The following is a 24,630-nucleotide window of genomic DNA, read 5'->3' as shown; positions in this document are numbered from 1 at the left end:
AATAAAAATAGCTAACCGGAAAGTCATGTTAATTTTTTAAAATCATTTGAAGTTCAATTTTTTAAAACGGTATTCTTGTTGAATGGGGTCTATATAATATGCCGCGCGCCGGCGACAATTAAACTTAATCCTAATCAAAGTTGTTAATAATTATGTTAATTGTTTGCTATCAATTTAAATTTAATTATTCAGTCAGATGATAATATTTCTAAACGTTTTTAAAGGAATACTAATTTATTTAAATTGATATATTCATATTTTTTTAGCAAAACGATATAGTGAAAAAATGACTAATGACTATGACGACTCACTTGAATGTTTTTTATGAGACATCACATCGCCATATCACATTATAATATATAATAAATGTTTTCTGATAATTATTTTTTTAGATATTTATGATATTCTATATAGGTATACTTATAGTCTATACGTAATGATATTTTAATTAAATATAAAAAACATATGGTAGACCGCATATATTATGACAAGAATACCTTTAAAACATTAGATAATTTAATATTTATAGTATTTCTACTCGTAAAATAATAACTATTTCTCATCAAATGATTTTTGATGTTTAGTTTTAATTCAAAAACGATTAACTGTAGATACTCTGAATTGTCACAAAATGTTCGTATTGTACTTATAACTATAGGTGCATGATAAAACTTTCAAAATTTTTTTTTGAAACTCTTTTTGAGTAATTTATAGATATTTTCAATTTTTTTTTCAATTATTGGCGATAAAAAAGAATCCTTATGATATAAAAGTTTAAAAATTTAATACTAGATCTCGTATAATTACATAAATCGTTTTTGCAGCTTTAAAAAAATATTTAAAATACATATTCACACTTTATTTTTATAACGTATATTTTTAAGTTAGGTACATCACATTACGCATAATATTTAAGCTATATGATTAACGAATAACGATCGAATATCGATATAATAACGAGGGCGATGGTGCAGTGCGTATCTATAACGGTGCAGGAGAGGGTGAGTACTCGGTAGACTGTAAGCGATTAAAGGCCTTCCTCCAGGCTCCGGAAAGAAAAAAAATCTTTATTAACCTCCTCCGGAGTTCAAACGGCGGATTGTACGCGAATAAAATCACATCAGACTCGCCGCTCAGCTATATAATATATATATATTATATATATGAGCGTCTATTCGAATTATTTACCGTAGTACCTATCGATACTTAAAACCTGCGGCGATGAATATTTTTTTTACACGTCTAAACGTCGTTTACACGACACCGAGTACCGTACCGTCAATAATAAGTGGGTCACTACGGCGGTGACCTATTTATTTATGTCATATATATTATACCTAACAGGTATTATATTGACGCTGTTTTGTGATACCTGTGCGGCACACACACGCACATAAATTATAAATGTATAGGTATAGGTAATACACGTTACACCTCGAATAGCGTAACTCAATATTTACACTTGCTAGGAAAATAATTGTTTGAACGTATCGTACTTACGTTACGATGTGCAATACGCGAAATGGGGGGGGGGGACGGTCGCCGACGGATTAGATTATTATAATATTATTTTCGAATCGGAGCAACAGCCGCGTCCTGGGCGGCATCTGCCGTCTGCGCGGCTCGCCGCTCGGATGCGTAGCCGTCTAGTTTTATAAATCGATGGTTATAATTTTGTTCCACTATATAACAAGTAGGCCGCTACGCACACGAGCGCGCCTGCGCAACACTCGCACGCCGTACAATTCGCGCGGCACACGCACGCACGCGCGCAGGCGCAGCGCATGTTCCGCAGTTCCGCTGATACCCGTCGAGGCTTATCAACGGCGGCGTACGGTGTAGTTGTACGACACCGAACGCCGAGTCAGTGTGAAGCAGTGATTGATCGCGTACGCTACGGTCGAGTCTTGTTCCGTCGCCTCCGCGCCGCACAAACGACGTTAATACTAAATACTATTATAGTGTTAATAATACAACATCATTTCGTTCTCTCGTTTTCCAATATTTATTGTTGCCGTGATAATTATTGACTGATAGTATAATATCGTACTGTCCACCGCCGATCTGTCGGTTTCTAGAAACGTATTCTCCCTTTCGATAGGTTTTTCTATTTGACTATTTGATCAATTTACATATCAGTCTTACGCGCGAGTACGATTTTATCTTCGGTAAGTTATTTTTAAATTACCCATCATCTCGTTATTATAAATTATTTTAATTTTGCCGTCTTGAACCTGTGTCCTTATAAATAATTAATAATAAAAGGTCGATTAAATTTGTGTTCGATGTAGGCGTGTCTGTTATTGTTTTTGGGGCGGTTGGGCAGCTGATGTCCGATATCCTACTACCCTGTAAATTATAGAGTTCGAGCCTAGATCAACATTTATTATTTTATTCAACTGAATTTCGATTTCTTGTAAATTACTACCTAATACAATATTGACTATTTATAATACTTATGGCGAAATTTCAAATACATTTTATCAGGGTTGTATCATTTTATGCCCACTATAAATTATACTTATTTATTTTTTGTACTCTTGCCAATAATTTAATTTAATGTGAACACGCCTATGAAGTGGATGTGCAGTATACCATTTGAGATAACCTATTGATTCTTAATTATTATTGTTATCTACCTATTACAGTAATTTCAGATTTTCAGAGAAAAAATAGAAAAGTGTAGTTAGGTATGTTATAGTTTTAATAGTCTTTCATACTATAAATCTAATAAATAGTAGGCTAATAATAGCCAATAAGTGACTATAACCAATTCAGTTAGAAATTATTATTTTCTATCATATATTTCAGTAAATGATGATGTAGTAAAAAACTAATAATTGTGTAATAGGTATGTACCTATTTTATAATAGTTGTGTTTGTGTACAGGGGTGTTGCAGGGTATACTCATAACAGTATTTCTTAAGATATGCATATACACGAAAATAATATTTCATTTTATAACGGTATATGGTAACAAATTACAATAGGTATATTATTTTTTTAATTGTTTTTAAATATTTAAAATTGTATGAAATTAAAAATAATATTGACGTTCAATTCTTCAAGATATCTATATCCTCGATAAAGCTACATAGCTTCAATTGGTTGGTGTAAGGCAGCGGTTTTCAACTTGGGGGGGGGGCGCTCTCTCCTAAGGATGCATGAAAATTTAAAATAATTTATTTATGTATATTTTAGGCATAAGTTAATCTTATTATGGCGAGGAAAGACATAATATCATAAAATAGTATGAAAAGGGGCGTGTACCCCAAAAGGTTGAGAACCCTTGAACTTTGGTGTAAGGTATGGTGAAGACCAAGTGAAACGTAAATATGTGATTGATTTTTCTTGAATAAATATAATGCAATTCACGGTTTAAGAGCATTTTGGAAGAAGATAAAAATTCTAAAATATTATTAATTGTGTTCAAACATTTCCGTGTTCCACAGTCAAGTGTGACAAGGCCTTTTAAATATTATATATAATGATCTCCAAATAAGATTAACTGTTGAACATATTTCTCAATTGTTGTTAATTATAATAAATATCTCTATCGTATCTTTGGAAATCAGAAGTTTGTGTGAAATCATGGTTACTATGTCTTAGATCTGCAGACAATACAAGATTTAAAAAAGTTAAAAGAAAAATTAAGAAATTTAAAGTATTTGGAATTTATTGTAATATTTTAATAATACAATTTTTAACATATTTATAGGTCTTATATTTTTAAAATTTGTTGGTTGATACTGAGGATTATAAAAAATAATAAATATGGGTTTTTATTCCATTTTTATTTTTATTTATTTTTTGTTTACTCAAGATATTATTTACCAATATATCCTTGATTAGGTACCTATTTACATAGTTATATATTATCCAGATTACTTGGATCAATTGGAAATTTACCCAAGTACCTATACTTAATGTATTATATTTACTAATACTATTTTTGAATATTTGTATATAGTATTTCACTTATAAAATAATTTAAATATTATCTAATATTAAGCAACTAATATATAATGAGTAATAACTAATAATATATAATGAACTTGATAATAATTTTTGATATGTCAATAAAAGAACTTCAAATACATAGTACACATAGTTCGTTTACTATTTCTTTAACGTTTGTTATCTAAACTGTTTGCAATATTTAGATATTTTATTTTTAATATGAATTTGTGGTTACTATCAAACAAGAATTAGTTCTAATGCTTCAAGAGAGAGGAGTTTTGACACTTGTTAGAGTAGGTATGTATAAATAATCATGAAGCCATATTATAAACCACATGCACAATTTAGAAAGATTATCTTATTATGACTTAGGAGGGTCAGTAATGTGGCACAATAAAGTCCACATAGAAACCACACTACACTACCTTGATTCACATTTAACAAAATCTCATCAATATGAACTGATTTGATTCAAATTTTAGAGATTTAGAATGTTTTTTTACAATACTAATTTTGTATTATTTTATTTTATATATAGTTAAATGGTGTTATGTAAAATACATAATAATACACCATGATGTTTTATATTATACAGTAGAACCCCTCTCGTCCGTCCTCGGCTGGTCCGCCGCTTCGGCTGATCTAACCATAGTATTATTGACATGAATACTATGTAATTTAAAAATACTATTTGAATTTTCTAATTTATAGTAGATATTATTTAAAATTAATGGTGATGGTGACAAACCTCCTACCCAGATTTCACACACTGATGCCAAAAAGGTGTTTGATATTGCCCTTCAGTACATAGAGCAAAATTCAACCTCAACACCTATGGAAATTTTGTGGATCAAGAAATGGAGGAATATTGTAGCTAAGTCTAGAATGTCATTTGCTAAACAAAAATCTATAACTGACTTTTTTTCTAAGTAATGTAAAATATAATAAATTTCTGATATAATCTTGTATGTATATAAAAAAATGTTCTGTATATTCTGATAATCCGACCTTTTTTGCATTCCGAACACACCCCCAGTCCCGAAGATGATGGATTAGAGAGGTTCTACTGTAATATATTTGCTATTAAATAAATAAAAAATAATAGTATTTATAGTTGTCCAGTAAATTCTTAATCGATCCAGGTAGTCTGTATAATATGTAAAAACCTTTCTATAACATTTATAGGCAATATTCAAAATTTTAGTGATGGTGTTTAGTTACCGCAAAACATAACAACCTAAACATAACAATACTTAAGTAGTGTCCTAAATATTTTAATAAGTGAAGAGGTTGGCTATAGATTATCTAATTCTTAAATTCCATTAAAATTAAAAATGCCTTTTCACCTTAGAATTAAATAATTTTAGTTCACATTTAACATTTTTAACAGCACATAAAAATCGACAATGTCATTCCTTTGCTATATTTACTTGGGCAGTTTAAATTTAAATTACTCTTCAATTTATTATATAAATTAACCTTGGATAAATCCATAAAACCGTAAAAATAACAAACTTTAAATAGCTATAACTTAATAGCTTAGGTATCCATGTAATCCTGACATTAACATCGTTTCAAAAAAAAAATATATATATACTTGTAAAAAAGAGTTACTAATGAAGTATTTTTATACTATTATTTATTTTTTAAATGGTCAAAATACGATTTATCAAATGTTTTATTATTATAATATGTTAATGAATTTTGAAGGTAGTATTCAAATTATTAGCTTTGTACAATAGGTAGTTGTACACTTGTACCTATAGGCTACAGCCTAACCTATGTAATACAACAATAGGTAATAGGTATCTAGTCAAAAGTTTGAATATTAGTTATTTTTGACAGTGTACCTATTCAATGTACTTAATGTCTCATTTGGCCTTGGCTGTGTAAACATAATAAATTTTATTAGTTTATTGATTTTTATTGCTTTTAAAATACTTATTTATTCATAAAATAAATATATAATCGCTTTAAAAACAGTTACAAATAAGATTAAAACTATATAGTAATAAAAATAAAATATTAATTTATGCGTACAAAATATTAACACAAAACACAGTTATAAGGATAACTTTTTTATTATAATTTATTCTTTATAGTTAAAGATATAAATATTTAATAAAATACCAAGGAACCCGCTTTGATATGTATCAAGTTTCAAATCTATCTCTAGTAGGACATTATTATGGTTGTGTTAAAATATTTTTGTTAGTTTTTCCTAATTATTATTAAAAATGCTTGAATTTTCTACTTTTAACTTTCCAAAGTATCAATCATATCCAATTTATTACTAGAAATCAATATCAAATATAAAGATTGAAGAACATACATTATATATCATATTATAAAATTAGCACATTCATTTGAGCATTCTGCAAAATGTAATATATTATAGTAAAATAAGATTTGTTTTATCTCCTAAACAATTCGTAAACTTTTAAATTATTATTAAATGATGAATTTTGGATAATTAATATTAATTATCTGAAAGTAAATATATACCTACTTAAAATCAATTGTTTTTTTTTTTTTTTAATGTTTTATATTGATACTAACAAACTTAACCAACTTATAAATTATTATAGAGACTGCTGTGAATATTTTAAGATACTTATAAACATGTGATTAAAACACAGAATAATTCCGTGGTAAAAAATTTTATCTTATATAATATATATCATACACAAAAAATTAGGTGTTTTTTTTATATTTTTTTCCTCTAATTTGTAAAGCTTATATTTTGATTTTCATACTTCATGATTGGTACAACATAATTTTTTTCAATCTTAGTAAGAATAATATGAAATTGTAATGAATTAACATTAACATGAAAATAGCTAATAATATGTCTTCTGTTTTAACAACAAGTACAAATAATTACTCTTAAATGTATAAAATAAATTCCTTAGCACTTCCTATGCGCTTGAAACTGAAAATGATTATAGAATGTTATTGTTCACATATGTTATTTAAATATTTTTCAGATTAAAATATGGCCAACCAATCAAATCCTGTGAAAAAAGTTCCTATACATTTACAGGTAACGTTATTTTTAGTAAGAAGTATAAAATATTGTTTATGTGTTATTTAGCTACACATATTATTGTTATGAAATTAATTAATTAATTTTATGAGAAAAAATGTATATTTTTAATAACTACATAGTAATTATTCACTGAACCACATCGTATTATGTTAATTAAATTAACACTATATTGTGTGTGAGATAATAAAATTACATCATTACAACCTACTGTAATAATACAATTAGTACATTTTATTAATATATTTTATTCAGAATTAATTCTTCACCAAGTATATTATAATCTACAATAAAATTACTATTATATTCTCAAACATTTTTAATTGAATTTTTAAAGAACAGGCAGTCGAATACTCTGATGCATATTAGATATATAGTGGGTCACTATTGTAAGCATGTTAAATTTGAATTCAATGTTGTACCATTCTGATGATCCTGAGCTAAGATGGTGGTCTGTCAGAGTGTCATCTTATATCAGTTATATATTTGTAAATTTCATGATATGTTTTTTGATATAGCAATTAAAGTTATTTATTATATTAATATTATTTATTAGTATTTAGTTATTGTAACAATATTTATACCACATTATATCAACTTATATAAATCTAAATTTGGTACTGGTTTAGTTGACGCCTGTCACTTGTATTTCTCGTATTTTCGATGTGCTTATCATCTGTTTTAAACTAATACAATTTGTACTATTGATAAAAAAAGTACTTATATCAGTTTTATCTCATGTATTTATTTAAATATAAAAATATGAAAAATATAAAATAATCGTCAAAAGTAAAAATACATTAACTTATACAGATGGCCAAAATTCTGATGTGTATCTTTCAATATTTAATCTAACTAATTACGTCCGTTTAGTTTACTTCGCCACATAAACTTTGCTAAATATGAATTGAAGAAGTTTCTTTTATTCCCTCTATGTTTCTTGTTGCCCCACTTCGCACTCTTCCTCACATCCTTTCAACATTATGTGTATGAACTCCACTTTTAGGATCCACAACAGTGGCGGCGCTAGGATTTTTTGCTAGGTAGGGCCAATGGGAGGCCAACAATTATAAGGTAGGGCCACCAAAAAATGAGATTTTAACAAAAAAAAAAATAAATAATAAAAAAAAAACAATTAATGAGTTTTTACTATATTTAAAAACGTTTAATGATTATTAACAATAAAATAAATATAATAAATATTAACAAATTTGTGGATTCCACAAAGTTATAATTATTGTGGTTTACTGTTAAGCGGATATAACAGCTGATTTGTTGGATATTTAATAGGCTCGTCAGAAATCAGACGAAATGGTCGATCCGACTCGTATACGATCATAAATTATTGGTAATAAATAATAATTAATAACGTATTTTCCGATCTATAAAGTACACATATACGATGAAGCTTTTATTGTTTTCACAATATATATTATAATATGTATGTAAATATACCACCAAATACCCATTGCTGTGGCAGTATTCGACCTGCATTATTTTTACGTTTGATAAATTAACTTTCGTCAAACTCAGAAATGGAACCAGCACCTCCTATTTTTGAATCACCCTAAGAAAGTTTCCATACATTTACTTCTCTAATATAATTATTCCAATCTACTAGAAAAAGTAGCTTTTGCTCAGTCCAAATTCACGTTTATAAAAGTCCATCAATGTCAGATCATGAGTCCAACCATAAATAAAGTGAATAAAATTTGGTAATTTTATCTTAGAACTTTGTAGTCAATTATTGGGCTTAACGCCTTTGTCTTTTGGATACATATGATCTTAAGTGGCATTGCCACCGACTCTTTAATACATTTAAAACAATTTCATGTCCATTATCACAAGTTTTAGTCTGATGAATAATATATGCGTTTTGCAAAAATATTACTACTTATAAAACATCATGCATGTTACTATTATAAATTTGTAGGAAATTCATATTTTTTGTTTTAGTACTACGGTATTATGTATGTATACGATATAGTTAGTAGTTACTATGGAATATTTCAGTGATGACGATTATATAACAACAGAAGTAGGTATAGATACTCAATAATATTATATATAATACCATTGTTATTGCGCCTATCTTATATCATTAATTTCTTACCAAACAAAGGATTTACCAAACATTATTCTTAAAATATCGTTTATTACTACGGTATAAACCTACTTTTTCGTATTTTATCTGCTCAAAGAAAATATGAGAGATATAAGTGACGGTCTTCAACTAAACCTGTATACCCAAAATTTAATAACATCTCTCTGTAAATACCGTAAATAGTACTAATAAATTCATGGTATAAACTATAAATAGGTAACATTATACAATAAATCAAAAATGTCATTGTGTATTTGCATATAATATAATATTTACATAATAATATAATAATATACTTTAGTTTTAAGTTCCCACGACTAATGTTTTTTAAATTACAACAAAGTTATCCGGTTATTGTTGTTTATATTTAAATAAGTATTTTCGTCCAAATTTGAACTTGAACTTAAAATGTCTATACAAAATAATATATATATAATATATTATATTATATAGCTACCTACTAATTTATTTTATAGTTTCAGACGTTTCAGTAATTTAAATTATATTTTTAAAACTTAGATATTAAATGAAAAGTTTTTATGAATTTCTGAATACAAAAAAAGTTGTAATTTTTTATGATTTAATAAAATTTAAAAGTTTTCTCTATTTTTAATATTTTTATAAAGATACAAGAAAAACTTATAGAAATCATGTATTACATTTTTATGTTAGCAAATAATTTTTTATCAACAGTTATAAAAAAAATTTTAAAAATTGTAATGCCTATAAATAGTATAGCTCGAAAGAGTTAAAACATTTGGAAAATTTGATCGTAAATAGAAAACAATAATTTAAATATTTGGTAAAAAAAAAACAATCGATTTTGTCAAAAATTTGATTTACGTTAATAATTCCTGTTTTTCTTATTTTTTCACCCTATTATAAAAATAAGTAATTTTAATTTTTATATCTTCAAAGTAAAAAAATAAATCCAATTTTCTTTTTAAAACAAATTTAAAAGTTAAAAATCGAAACATTTTATTAACTACTTATCGTGTACACTGTACACTTATACAAAAAAAAAAATAATAATAATAAATAATATAATAAACACATCATTGTAAATTCAACACATTTATGGCTCCACTTAAAATATAAAATGATAAATATTTTTTTTATAATATATTTTAATTGTATTAATATTTTATTTTAAGCATTTAAGTATTTGATCGGAGAATATTAATTTTAAAATGTGTTTTTTTCTGTTATTAACAAAAATTTTATAAATATTTAAAAAAAATATGCTTTTTATAGTTGTATACACAAACATATATAAATAATATATAATATTTCATTACCATTTTACTAAGAAATGACTGAAACATATTTATAAGTTTATAACATAAACTATAAAGTATAAACTAAAATCTATTATTATTTATAACTTTATAAGGTAAAGTTATTGGGTTGATAAGTATTATAAATTCGTTCCCCAATTATCATATAATATTACAGCCGTTTTTATAGAAAAATAAATCATTTATATTAAATACTAAATATTAATAGAATGTTCTAAGAAATTGTTGCTTCCATATCCTTTAAAATCGTTTTTTGTAAGCACTAAGCAATGATTTCTCACTGAATTCGTATTTAACATATTCATTACTCTGACTTACTCAATTACAAAGTATACTTGAAACTATGAACTATTATTCCTTAACTATGCCATTGTTAGATTAAAAGTATTAATATTTCAAAAAAATCGTTACAAATTATGTTAATAACTAAAAATATTATTTTACGAGAATAAATTGGTTTAAGAATTATTAAATTATAAGCTTAGGTGTAATAAAATATAATTGTTGTCAAAAAACTACTAGATGATGTTGAAATTAAAGTTATTCGTCAGAGCTTACTCGTATAATATTGTAATAAGTAACATTTTGTTTTAGAGCTCGCAAAACCGTATATTGATAAAAAATGGCAAGATTGTTAATGCAGACAAAATGTTCGACAGCGATGTTTATATTGAAGACGGCATTATTAAGTATGTATATTGTATAATATAATAAACTATTATAAACAAACTATTCATAAAAAAAATGAATTGGAATATTTGGAATACTATATTTTATGTTTACTCTGTAGTCTGTACTAAATTTTTTGTGATTGGGTTATATGTCTTGTCTCCGTATTACACGCGTATTAAGATTATTACACTATATACGACATAGTAAATTTTCGTTCACCAGTTTAAATTGTGTGCTTTTATTTTTAATATTAGAGTGAATTGATCTATTATAAAACTTATAGATCTATGGTTTTTTACGATATTTTAATTTTTAAGCAAGTTATGAGTATGTAAAGTACTAATACTTTAAAATGCTCATAATTAACTTAAAAATTAAAATACATGTTGTTTTCATCTTTTACACGTACGACACGTTCACCAGTTTCAATAGTGTACTTTTAGGTTTGATATTAGAGCAAATTGACCTATTATCAAAGTTATAGGTAAGGTTTTTCACGATATTTTAATTTTTATGGAAATTATGAACATTTTCAAATATTAATATTTTTCATACTCATAACTTAGGTGCCTAAAAATTAAATTATTGTAAAAAACCAACGAGAGAACATAATGTTCTTACCTATAACTTTGATAATAGGTTAGTTCGCTCTAATATCAAAACTAAAAGTATACTACCTATTGAAACATTCGAAACTAGAGAACGAACATTTACTTTGTCGTACGTGTGTAAGACGGAGATAACACGTCATGCGGGTGTGACGTCCTCTTATGTGGCTCCCATTAATACAGTTTTTATTGTAAAATATAAATATAATATGTATATATAATCACAATATTACAATAATAATCATTTCAAAAATTGCACTCCCTTTTTTAGTTTAACTAATTTCAAATTTACGTTCAGACTACATTTTGGCATGTTATTTTTTGAACTAGGATTTATGTATGTAATTATGTTTTTTGGAGCTTTTTTTTTTTACAAATTTAGTTAGTGATGTTCACGAATGATATATTTTTATTTTACATATTTTTTCATATTTTAAGTGTAATACATATTATTGCATACTATAACAAGAAACAAGGGAAAAATATATTTTGTGAACTTGTGGTATATTTCACCAAAAGTAGTGAAACTAAAAGGCTATAAATGCCACAGTATGTTACATTATTACTCTAAAACAATTATATTTAATTTCATAAAATCAGAGATATTGATGAAAAAAAAATGAAAAATTTTTAAAATATAAATTTATTTATAAGTAAATTTAACGCACGACAGGAATTTAGCCTTTGTAATTAAAAAAAATTATTAAAAAAACTATTCATTCTCTATTTAATGCAAAATAATTTTATATTTTGGAAATTATTGGTAAATTCAAGGAAATTCATTGTATATTTTATTACATGTTTTAATAAAATGAAATGCATATTTTACTATTTGGTATTGCGTATTTGCGTATAAATTCAAACCCTAGTATTCCAGTAATAATAATTATACTTTAATTTGATAGAACCCTTCCCCTGTTATCAGTATGTTGTTACATTGACCTATCTAATATTCAAAGGATATCCGCTATTTTTAAATTGGATATAATTTGACTATTAGCCTAAATAATAGTAAACACACGTTATTGCTATTAAATTACATTCTATTTTATTTTGGATTTTGACTTGCGTTTTGTATCAGTGGAAATAATTAAATCTTTAATTTTTTGAGTGGTTTCTCTTAAAAAATTGGATTTTATTGGAACTATACGTGGTGGCGAAGGTCAAGTAAAAAATTCCCTTAACTTTCTAAAATAATCGAGAAAAACTAATAAAAAAAAACTGAAGAACGAGAATATTTACGCAAAACCAGTTTTTAATTAAATATACTTTGTTTATTTGTTATAGTTTAATAATAAAAACTTTTAAAAAAGACTAAACACTCGATATTTTTACCAAATATTGAAATATTTTTAAATTATAGCTTTTTCTGGCCATGTCTTAATTTTTAAGATATTTAATCCATTTTTGAGATTTAATATTCAATATTTTTCAATTTATTATTTGTTAGTAAAAATCAAAAATATTTGATACTATGTTCCTCATAAACTGTTTTACAGCAATTTAAAGATATCAAAATTATATGGTCACAATGCATTTTTTATTTATGTTTGAAACTACTGACGGAATTAATCAAAATCACGAACATTTTCAAATAATTTGTAATTAACATAGTTAATATACAAATGCATAGTTAACCTTGGAATAACAAAAACAAAAAATGATTTTTCTCTTCATGATTTTGTATTAGATTCATTAAAAAGATAAGATGACTAAAAATCTGAAACAATTGTTTATTCGATCGAATACCTATGTTGATTTAATGAATAACAATCGCTAATTTATTATTATTTTTTTTATATATTTTACGTTCTTATTTAACATTTACAAAAAAAAGACAATAAAACATGTAAAATGGTTACAATTTTGAGTAAAAATTAAAAGAAATACCTGGTACTAGACCAGTATAGTTGTGTTAAATCTGAATATCTGATTGACAAATCGAAAAAATATTTTATGTTTTAAAGAAAGCGTGTATTGCATATCGCGGTCATCTTGTATAAGCGAATATGTAGATTGGTTTTACTGACACAAAATCGCATCAGTGAACACAGAAAAAAAACATTACGGTTGTAGTAAAACATTTACGGTGTAAATACTAAATGTTTATGATTGGAATGATTACAGATAAATTATATATATAATGTATAAAAATTAAGAACTCGTAAAATATAGCCAAAAATTATGCGTCCTTAAAATTAAAAAAAACAAAGCAGTTAAGTATATACCGCTCTGCTGTGCATTAGGTGTTGTGTGGATCACTATTATATATTATAGAAGTAAGAAGTGTTAAATTTGAATCCAATGATAAGTATCATTGTATACGAAAAACGATTCTGAATGAAGATGATTTGTCAGCCTAGGATAAAATTTCCAATGGTTGGTGAAAAAGGTGGTTTATTTTTTTAATGGCCAGAATACACCAAAATTTAAGTTCTTTTATAATTATTGTAAGCTAAACTTATGAAAAATCTTGTATTAAATTTTCAACTTTTAGCTACTTATGTAAATTTTTTTATGAATTATACCTATAAAATAATTTGCAAATATTCATGATTTTGACCAATTTTTGTCAATATTTGAACTTCAAATGCTAATAAAAAAAAATTGTGCCTATGTATTCTTATAATTTTTTAATAACTATAAGAATAACATATGAGGAACTTTGTATAAAATTTTCAAGTATTTTGATAGGGCCAAAAATTTCAGAAAAATTGAAAATTTCAGTTGTCTATAAATAGCTGAAAAAAAGTCAAAATATTTTGAAAATTAAATCATGTAAGGAAAATGCCAATCTAAATAACTGGTAAAATTTTCAAGTATCTACGACTTATACTTTTTGAATATAAACAAATATTTAAAATCGTTTGAGGATAGATCGTTATCGTTACGCTATTTTGTAGAAATTTGATATTCAAACGCACTTAAAATTTTTCCTATAATGATACTTCGATTTTTTGACACTTCAAAAAAAATTTTTCATAAAAATCGATAATTTCAATGGTCTATAAATAACGCCAAAAAAGTCAACATTTTTTGAAAATTTAACTGTATATAGATAACACTAACATAAACATTTGGTGAAAATTTTTTGGCCCTATCAAAATACTTGAAAATTTTATACAAAGTTCCTCTTATGTTATTCTTATAGTGATTAAAAAATTATAAGAATACATAGGCACAATTTTTTTTTATTAGCATTTTAAGTTCAAATTTTGCAAAAATTCGTCAAAATTATGAATATTTGCAAATTATTTTGTAGGTATAATTCATAAAAATGTTTGTATAGGTAGCTAAGAGTTGAAAATTTAATACAAGATTTTTTATAAGTTTAGCTTACAATAATTATAAAATAACTTAAATGTTGGTGTATTCAGGCCATTAAAACATAAACCACCTTTTTAACCAACCACTGGAAATTATATCCTAGGCTGACAAATCATCTTCGTTCAGAATCGTTTTTCGTATACAATGATACTTATCATTGCATTCAAATTTAACCTACCCTAGTCCGAGGTCAACCCTGCCCCCTAATGAACAGCAGAACGGTACCCACTTGCCCGCTTTTTTCTCTTATTCTTAATCTTTGTAAACAATTTTTGTATTAAACTTAACTTTATATTCATAATCTTACATTAATCATGTTTTTCTTATAAATTACATTTATATATAAATTAATATAATTATATATAAATTATATTTATGTTTGTTTATTAAAGATGAACTAATACATATTTTTATTTTTTATTATACTAGAATGGTTGGTTGCAATCTCATTATACCAGGAGGTACAAGAGTTATTGATGCATCATCAATGTTGGTTATGCCAGGTAAAATTTTAAAGAAATTATTTAAATATAATTCTTATTTTCTTGCTGTAAATAGCCTCTGTATGTATGTAACCTTAATATATGATTTACCATTGCTTTTGGAAATAGTGGTAAAGTTTTAAATTGCAATGTTATTTTTATCAAAAAATATTTTAAGCTTTACACTAAATTTACTATTTGGGAATGTATTTATTAACAGAACATATGAGTAGATAGTATTAAGTACATAATACTTAACGTCTATAAAAGGTAAATAATACTATTAATCATGTATAATTAAGTGAAGATTATGTAACTAGTGTTTTTTGTACTTATTATGAATTAATTACTGAGAATATTCATAAAATATTGTTAGTAGTACTACTATAGTCTATAATAGAATAATGGATAATGTGTTTGTGTTAGGTCTCATTTAAAAAGAAATTTTCTTATTGTTATTGATGGACATTGTATGTTGGCAAGATATTAAGAAATCTAATTTTTATTGGTAGATAATAGTTTTAAATTATTAATAATAAATCATTGCCATAATCCAAAGAATATTTATAATATAAATAAATCTGGTTTATTATGGTTTTATTTATTTATTATTTTTTTTATAAAAATTGATAAATTAATTATTTTAAAATATTTTGAAAAGATATAATATGAGTACAATTATTGAAATTTATATCATGAATAATATTTATTTGTTATATTATCAATTAACTACTTAAACTAAAACTATTAATATTATATGATAAAAAGAATAATTTAAATAATAATTATAATAAGTGTAGGTAAAATTAATTAATCAATATTATTAATAAATTATATAGGTCAAATTTTAAATAAATATAAAAATGTGAATACATTTTAATAATTTTATTTTTATTGCCAAAAAAATTATTAGACAATTATTCAAACCAATTTAAATCTTTTAAAACTAAATACATGCTTAATGTTATTTAAATAACTTATAATACCTAGTTTAATATTGAATTTTAGATTCTGAGTAGAATGATAAATGTAAATATTTGATTAAAAATGTTGTTTATTTTTTTGTATCTGAAATTATATTTTGGAATAGCATAAATGTTCCAATCTTTCTACTTTTTAGGCAATATTTAAAAACAACATTGACTTCAGTTAATCTTAAGGGTCAAAAGTATTTTTTCCAATTTTGTTTGTTGGTTAAAAATCAAAATAATTTTAAAATTTAATTCAAGGTCTTAATTGGTTTTTACAGTATTTGAAAATCATCAAAAATAGTCTCGATTTTTCATAAGTTATTTATTCTAATGGAGATTGAAAATATAATTCAAGATTCTCTATGAAAAGTTTTTAATTCTTACTGTTAAAACAAAAAATAAACAAATTATCAAGTGTCATATTACTTCGTATCTGTTTTATTTTACTAGTTTGAAATTAAAATATTGACATAAAAAAATAATTATTAAATGATATACTATTTTGTTGTTATTCAAAAAATATTAATCATAGAAACATAACTTCTTGGAACTAGTATTATTATTTCTATACCCAAAGCAACTATTAAAATATTTTAACTAATTTTAAGGTATTTATCCCACGAACCAATTCAAATCAAGTTAAGAATAGTAATATTATAATTTATATTGAGTATGATGTTTATGGCAAAAATTAATTCAACCTACTGTTTTACTTATAGTAATATAAATAAATTTATAAAATATCCTTAGAATTGAAGGATAATTTGGGACCCAATTACATTAAGAATTGCTTATAGTATATGATCATTTAATTTTAAATTCAATTTTAACACATTTATTACAGTAACTAACTCAATAATGAAGTACACAAAGTGCTAAGTGCACTAAAAAACTACTACTTCTATAATATAGCATAATTATTCCCATTTTTTCATCAGTGTAATTACTAATCACTAATTTTTAATTTTAAACAAAACATAATTCAAGTATCAATTATCATCTACTTAGTTTTTCAATACTGGTGGGACATGCTTTGCACGTTTAAAGATAATATTTATATGATATTAATTCTGCTTTTAGCTTCAAATTAAATGTTTTACATTACCAATGACAAAGAATTATCTTATTACAGCAATGTTTATATACTGTGTAAATTATTTTGACGTCCATCACCATCTCTCGGAGCTCCAAGCACAACTTCTCTGCTGGGTAAAATACAATATCGAGACGTGCATTAATTGTTTGAAATGATATCCAGACAAGTTGAGGTATAAGATTAGTTTAAAATGAACATGAATAAATTAACAGATCTATTAGATGGTAGGATGGAAACAACATTTATTATACTAAAATCATAATTTTATCATATTTTAAATACCTAGATGTATAAAAGTATTAAGAGATTATTATAAATGCATAATATTTTTTATACATAGAATTTAACTAAATATTTCTTAAAAATCCATTTTAACATAATATAACATATTTTATAAGTTTTAAGTCAGTTATTTAGTTATTTTTATACTTATTACTCGGTAATTAGGTGTTGGGTCATTCATAAAATAATCTCACTATTTATATTTTTTAAATGTCAAAATATTTTACCCATTTTTGACACTTACAAAAGGATTTATAAAAATTTTTTATATTTTTTAAAAATTGGTTAAGTTTTGTTACTTAGCTTATGGTATAACCACAAAATGATTTTTAGGTACAAATGCTAAAACATTTTATACTTTGGGAAATGTATATTTAAAAACAAAAATTACATAAAATTAAATTCAAAAAAACATCTATTATAACAATTTTTAAATTATTAATTTATTTCAAAAATGTATTGAAATAAAAGCTTAACAAAAATATCAAACTTTGAACATTTAATTATTAAGTTTTTTATATAATAAAATATTTATAATCTGATTTTAAATAATTTGTTTACACAACATGTATCATCTTTAACACAGCATGGTCAAAATTATAATTTAAAAGCAATAGACAACTTTATACTAAACAATACTAGGTATTTGATATTACTTTTGGTTTTCAAAATACTTTGCTAAAACATATGTATTAAAACTTATTTAGATTTAGATATTTAGATTTGCTGCGTTTTGATTTTTATGCGATGTTATAGTCTTATTTATATTTATTATTATTGATATAGTCTTACTTTTGTCATAACTCACTGTATTCTAATGTAAATTAGGAATTATAAGTAATCTAACAATTATCTTTTGAATTTAAATGGTAGATTATATAGGGAAAATACCATATTTTTATCCAAAAATTTTAATTGTGTATTACACATTTATAATACATTTTAAGTAAGTGCTATAATATAATTTTTGATTTTGATTTTTTTTTTAAATGGTATTTTTATAATTTTTATTTATAAAAAAAAAATGTATACCAAATGTTAAATTACAGGTGGTATAGATCCTCACACACATTTGGAATTAGAATTTATGGGAGCAGTGTCAGTGGATGATTTTTATCAAGGAACTAAAGCTGCAATAGCTGGCGGAACAACAATGATTAGTATGGAATATTTTAATTTTTATAAAATAAAGTTATTTTAAATAACCATTATGTTTATTGTAGTTGATTTTGTGTTACCAAATAAGGGCGAGTCCTTAATAGATGCTTATCATAAGTGGAGAACACGGGCAACAAATAAAGTTTGCTGTGACTATGCTCTACATATAGGTGTTACTTCGTGGTCAGATGAAGTAAGTTTTAACCTGAATTAATTTTTTTTGCTCATTTCTACAACAATTTATTAATATACAATGCATTTGCTATTCAATGATACAATCCAATAGTGTATAAACTTAGGCTAGGATTTGTATGCAATAAAAAATTTTAAAATATGCATTTTATTTACCAAGATATGCAAAATATGCCATTTAATTTTTAAAAGATACACACAAAAATATAGTTATATTTATTGATATACATCATTGATTAGCTGATTGTTATATAATACATATATTTGAGATTAAAAATTAAAAATTATTTATTAATATTTCGCATGCATTAATTATTATTTTAGTAATAAAATTTATAATTCTCATTGAATAGTAGAAATATATGTTTTATATGCTATGACCACATATTTTTTTAAAATTTTCGATTATAAATGATTGGCGAATGTGCATAGTATATTGTACCATAGGATTATATTTATTAAAATAAAATTTATGTTTGACCAAAAAACCAAGTTATGTACTTTGATCAGTTTAATTATTATATGCTTGAATACAATAAATACAATCATGCAAAAATATGCATTAGCCTCAATATATGCAAAAACATGCAAAATAAAAATAGTACCATTTTCATTACAATAATGTAAATCGCAGACATTACTCACTTAATTTCATTCGGACGTAGCAAAAAAAAACATGCTCTTGCCTACAAATCCTAGCCCTGCGTATAATTAATTTTATTAGCTATTATTAAATATTAATTATAATATTTAGGTGAAAAGAGAAATGGAAGAACTTTGCAAATTGCATGGAATAAATTCCTTTAAGATGTTTATGGCATATAAAGGAGTTTTTATGGTAACTGATTCCGAATTATATAACAGTTTTGAAGCATGCAAAGAGCTTGGTGCACTTCCAATGGTACATGCTGAAAATGGAGATATAGTGTTTGAAGTAAGCAGTATATTATACAACTATTAATTGAATAATAAGTTCTAAACTTATTTCTGTTTAAGAACACAAAACGGTTGTTAAAGTCTGGTATTAATGGACCTGACGGACACGCATTATCTCGACCTGAAGAAGTCGAAGCAGAAGCTGTTAATAGAGCTTGTACATTATCAAATCAGGTACAATTATACTCAAATAAAAATAATTTTGTTGTGTCTAAATGCCCAGGTGACCAAGTAGATAATGAGCCATTATCAAAATCACAATCAAACATTCAAATACTTAGTTTTTGGCCTCCCAGTAGTACCGTAACAAAAAAATATAATCAAAATTAAGATTTATTTATTTATTTGTTCGTTAAAATATTTGAAATTCCTTATAATTTTAAGTAGATTTTTTGCCATACTAAATTTATAACATCGGACAGCCATGCTTTGAAACTATAGTCATCATTCCACTGGTTATTGTAACTAAAAATATGTTAATATTTATTTTCAAATTTCAAATAGTATAATACTATTAAAATCATCAATTAATAATCCCAGATTTAAATGAAAAGTTTATTTTTAATTACCTTTTCTTGTGATCTTGATTTGATAGTTGATTTTCTTATAATCATAAACACCAATAGATTTATCATTTTTTTCGTTTGTAGAAAATTAATAATTTTAAAATTTTAAAATATTTGTTAAATTTTGAAAAAATGAATAATTGTTAGTTTTGTGACCTAAATTAACTAATATTCTAGAACTATTTAATACCTATTTTAGTAAACAGTAAAGATTTTATCAATCAACGGCAATATAAATAAATTCAAGTATATGTTTTTGCATAAGCTTTGATTTTTATATACTTATATTTTTAGGTAGGATCACCATTGTATGTTGTTCATGTAATGAGTAAGACAGCTGCTGAAGTTTTAGCAAAACATCGTGCTGAACAAATCAAACAAAATGGGAATACTAAAATTTTTGGTGAGACATTAGCAGCTGCTGTTGGAACACATTGGGATGAAAATAAATTAACGTGTTGGCATGATGCTGCAGCACATGTCTTAAGTCCACCATTAAGAGCTGACCCTGATACTCCAAATTTTTTACTAAACATGTTAGCCAGGTAATTTTACTTGTTTGAAATTTAATTGCACAATCATATTCTGTTTTTTACCATACTTAATGTTAAAAGTTAAAATATTTTAATATCCTAGTGATAAATTACAAACAACTGGAAGTGATAATGCAACATTTAACAAAGATCAAAAATCTTTGGGAAAAGGTGATTTTACAAAAATACCTAATGGTGTTAATGGAGTTGAGGATCGTATGTCTGTTATTTGGGAAAAAGGTGTGGTATCAGGACTTTTCGACCCATGTCGTTTTGTTGCAATTACTAGTACAAATGCAGCCAAAATTTTCAATATTTATCCCAGAAAAGTAAGTTTTATTTATGATATGCTATACATTTATTGGTACTTTTCGGTTATTTCGACAGGTGGGCAAGTGGGTACTGTTCTTCTATACATTACATGTCAAGTGGGTTACTATCATAGATATGTTTAATTTGAATGAAAATAATGTATCATTTTTTATGAAAAAAGATTCTGAATGAAAAAAGTTTAGTCAACCTATACCACTAAGTACGAAATATTTATATAGTATGAAATATTTTTTAAAGTAATAAATTTATTTATTTTACCATGTTAAATTTATTTAATTGTTGCAGAAAACATTGCATTCATTATATTACTAATATCTATTTAATTTTTATAATAAAATATAATTGCATTTATGTCATATTTGTATTTTATTGTTAATATAATTGCACGGTTTTCTACACAGTGTAGATAACTGTGAATAAGTTTATGGTATAAATAGGTAGATAATATATTTAAATTAATCTACATAATATAATAATATACACAAAAGTTGTTAAGTAAATATGGTTACAAAACAATTATTATTTTAACAATGGTATTAGATTTGCGTGAAATTCTTTTTTTTTTCTTCTCGGACATGAATAGAATATATATTATGATAACTGATTAAGTGATAAGTTAATTTTATTAAAACTTGTTTAATTTATTATTGTGTATTATGATTAAATTATTTTTTTAACCTATAAAATTTGTTTTTTGTTCTTAAGTATACATTAATTTTTAGGGTTGTATAGATGTTGGGTCAGATGCCGACATAGTCATATGGAATCCAAAAGGAAAGCGCATTATTTCTGCAAAAACTCACCATCAGGCTGTTGATTATAATATTTTTGAAGTAAATATATTTCCATTTGTCACTAATATAAACTTATACCAATTTATAATACAAATAAAAATAGTCAATCATATATATTTTTACCAACATTTTTTAATTTAGGGAATGGAATGTAATGGTATTCCTGAGTATGTATTAGTTGGTGGCCGTGTTTGTGTAGATGAAGGACAATTAAAAGTTGTTCAAGGTCATGGAAAATATGTCCCTACGCCTACACATTCAGAATTTGTGTACAACAATGAAAAAGTATGTACATTTTTTTCGTATTTATGTGTAATCTATTCTAGTCACTTAAATTAGTGTACCCAAATAAGAATTACATTAAATAAATCATTTTTTTCTCACAATTCTATTATTTGTAAAATATCAGTATATTGTGTTATTTATTTATTGATGTATCAAAATTTTTAGTTTTAGATTTATATTTGAAAATATATTATTTTATTTTTATTTTTACCCTAATATATATATTTAAATGACTAATATAAATTATAGAACAAAATTTTATAGAATTATTAATTAAATAGTTATTTATCTGAATTTGAATTTCGAAAATTTGAATTTTACATTTCACCATATTGAAAAATTGCTAAATTATATAAGAATAGATAACTTTATCATTATTTAACATTGAAATAATAATAATATTATTTTAATTCATATAAACTATTTTTTTTTCTTTAATATTAAGGTATCTGAAATAGAAGTCATTGATGAAAGCAAAAACATCAAGGAATTGAAGGAACTGAAATTGCAAATTTCTCCACCATCAAGTGTCACAAGTGATGTATCTACATGTACTAAATCTCCTATGATTCATACAGGAAAAGGAATGCGTATGGAAGGACAGCGAGATCTTCAGAGCTCCACATTTTCAATCAGTTGTAAGTAAAATTATCAGTAAAAAATTATTTATATTTCATAAGTATTAAGAGGATAATGAGAAAAATATTAATTTCAGCCGAGTTTAATGATCCTGTTAAGAAGTCAAGCATTCGTGTAAGAAATCCTCCTGGTGGACAGTCTTTGGGTTTTTGGTAATATACTTATAATATTAAATTCTATTCTATTACTAGTCCAACATTTAGAAACTTGTTTTAAACATTATGTTATCTCTAAGATTAATTTTCACTTAATTTTATTGAAACTGCTTAAACTACAACGTACGAATAATACATTATTCTGTGAATTATTTAAAAAAAGTCATGTTAATTTTATCACAATTTTTACTTTAATTGTACATTTTTATTTATAACAACTTATTAATAAACTGCATAGAAACTTTTTTTGATCATTGATATGCAATTAATAATAATTTATAACAATCTATATAAGTTTAAAATTGATTGTTACTTTAGCTATGAATTTTAAATTATTAATAATATTATGTTGTGTTTTGCTTGTTATCAGTATATGCATTTTATATGACTTAATACATTTATTATTAATTATATTCAATTGATTTAGAACTAACATTTGTTTTTACTTTTTATTATATTATCTTCAACTTATAATTGAAGCATCATGTAAACAAAATAATCATTTTTAAGACATTTCATAACCAATTGTTGAATATTCTTTATTAATTGTCAAGAATATGTACCTAATAAGAATTATTTTAAGGTTAAGGTTAAGTTTTTATAAGTTATGTAAGACATTGGCTAAAAAACAAAATTTAAAAAAATTAATATGACGTCTAATGACTGTTAATAACTGTTGTAAATATTAATGCACCACTTAATAAATAGTAAAATCATACAATTGCTGACTATTTAATAGAAATTGGTAAGTTATAAATTGAATATAGTGAATGATTATTTTTGTGTGACACTTAGTTATAGTTCTATATTCTGGAGAGCCAAAATATTGATGAGCCACTTGAAAGTCTATAAAGATATTATATATACTTTAGGTATTAGAAAACATATCAAGTAACTACCACTGATGACTAGTTATATAATAACTTAACCGCAGGTTGTTGCATTGTTTTTGAGCAACATTATTTTTTATGAAAGTATGGTCATCAAGTTACTCGACGTATAAAACAGACATCAATAGTTACATGTTTCACATAACATAATTATATATCTTTTTTTTTTAATAAATTAAACCAATTGGTGAATTGACACAATTTATTTTTGGTCCAAAATTTTCCTAATAAGCGGCTTCTACTGTAATTATGTTGTAACTGAAATTTAATACTGTTTATGTTACCAGCAAAGATATAAATTGA

The 24,630-nt window shown here is 24.7% G+C and overlaps 1 protein-coding gene across 2 annotated transcripts; it reads left to right on the top strand.

Moving 5' to 3' along the window:
* Positions 1 to 1,834: 1,834 nt before the first annotated feature.
* On the top strand, positions 1,835 to 23,872 carry LOC114122230 (dihydropyrimidinase). Of its 2 annotated transcripts, XM_050207553.1 has the most exons (14): positions 1,835 to 2,168; positions 6,948 to 7,003; positions 11,003 to 11,097; positions 15,445 to 15,518; positions 18,896 to 19,006; positions 19,070 to 19,197; positions 19,951 to 20,130; positions 20,193 to 20,306; positions 20,993 to 21,243; positions 21,335 to 21,560; positions 22,287 to 22,397; positions 22,500 to 22,643; positions 23,089 to 23,281; positions 23,359 to 23,872. In XM_050207553.1, exons 2-14 carry the CDS (start codon positions 6,956 to 6,958, stop codon positions 23,436 to 23,438), a joined length of 1,755 nt encoding a protein of 584 aa, XP_050063510.1. In that variant the 5' UTR covers positions 1,835 to 2,168; positions 6,948 to 6,955; the 3' UTR covers positions 23,439 to 23,872. The 2 variants fall into 2 exon arrangements, with proteins under 2 accessions (XP_050063510.1, XP_050063511.1); XM_050207554.1 differs by lacking the exons at positions 1,835 to 2,168; positions 6,948 to 7,003 and adding an exon at positions 17,601 to 17,736 and having other exon boundaries at positions 11,041 to 11,097.
* The last annotated feature ends 758 nt before the right edge of the window (positions 23,873 to 24,630 follow it).

Source organism: Aphis gossypii, chromosome X, assembly GCF_020184175.1.
Source record: "Aphis gossypii isolate Hap1 chromosome X, ASM2018417v2, whole genome shotgun sequence".
NCBI lineage: Eukaryota > Metazoa > Arthropoda > Insecta > Hemiptera > Aphididae > Aphis > Aphis gossypii.
The sequence above is the reverse complement of the archived record's forward strand: the minus strand, read 5'-3'. Positions and strand labels throughout refer to the sequence as shown.

What these genes read in the sequence shown, in the direction of transcription:
- LOC114122230 (XM_050207553.1), top strand. Translation starts at nt 6,956, where the DNA reads ATGGCCAACCAATCAAATCCTGTGAAAAAAGTTCCTATACATTTACAG. An exon ending in TTACTTCGTGGTCAGATGAA is followed by an intron (nt 19,198 to 19,950) that starts GTAAGTTTTAAC and finishes TATAATATTTAG; the next exon opens with GTGAAAAGAGAAATGGAAGA. An exon ending in TCAATATTTATCCCAGAAAA is followed by an intron (nt 21,561 to 22,286) that starts GTAAGTTTTATT and finishes ATTAATTTTTAG; the next exon opens with GGTTGTATAGATGTTGGGTC.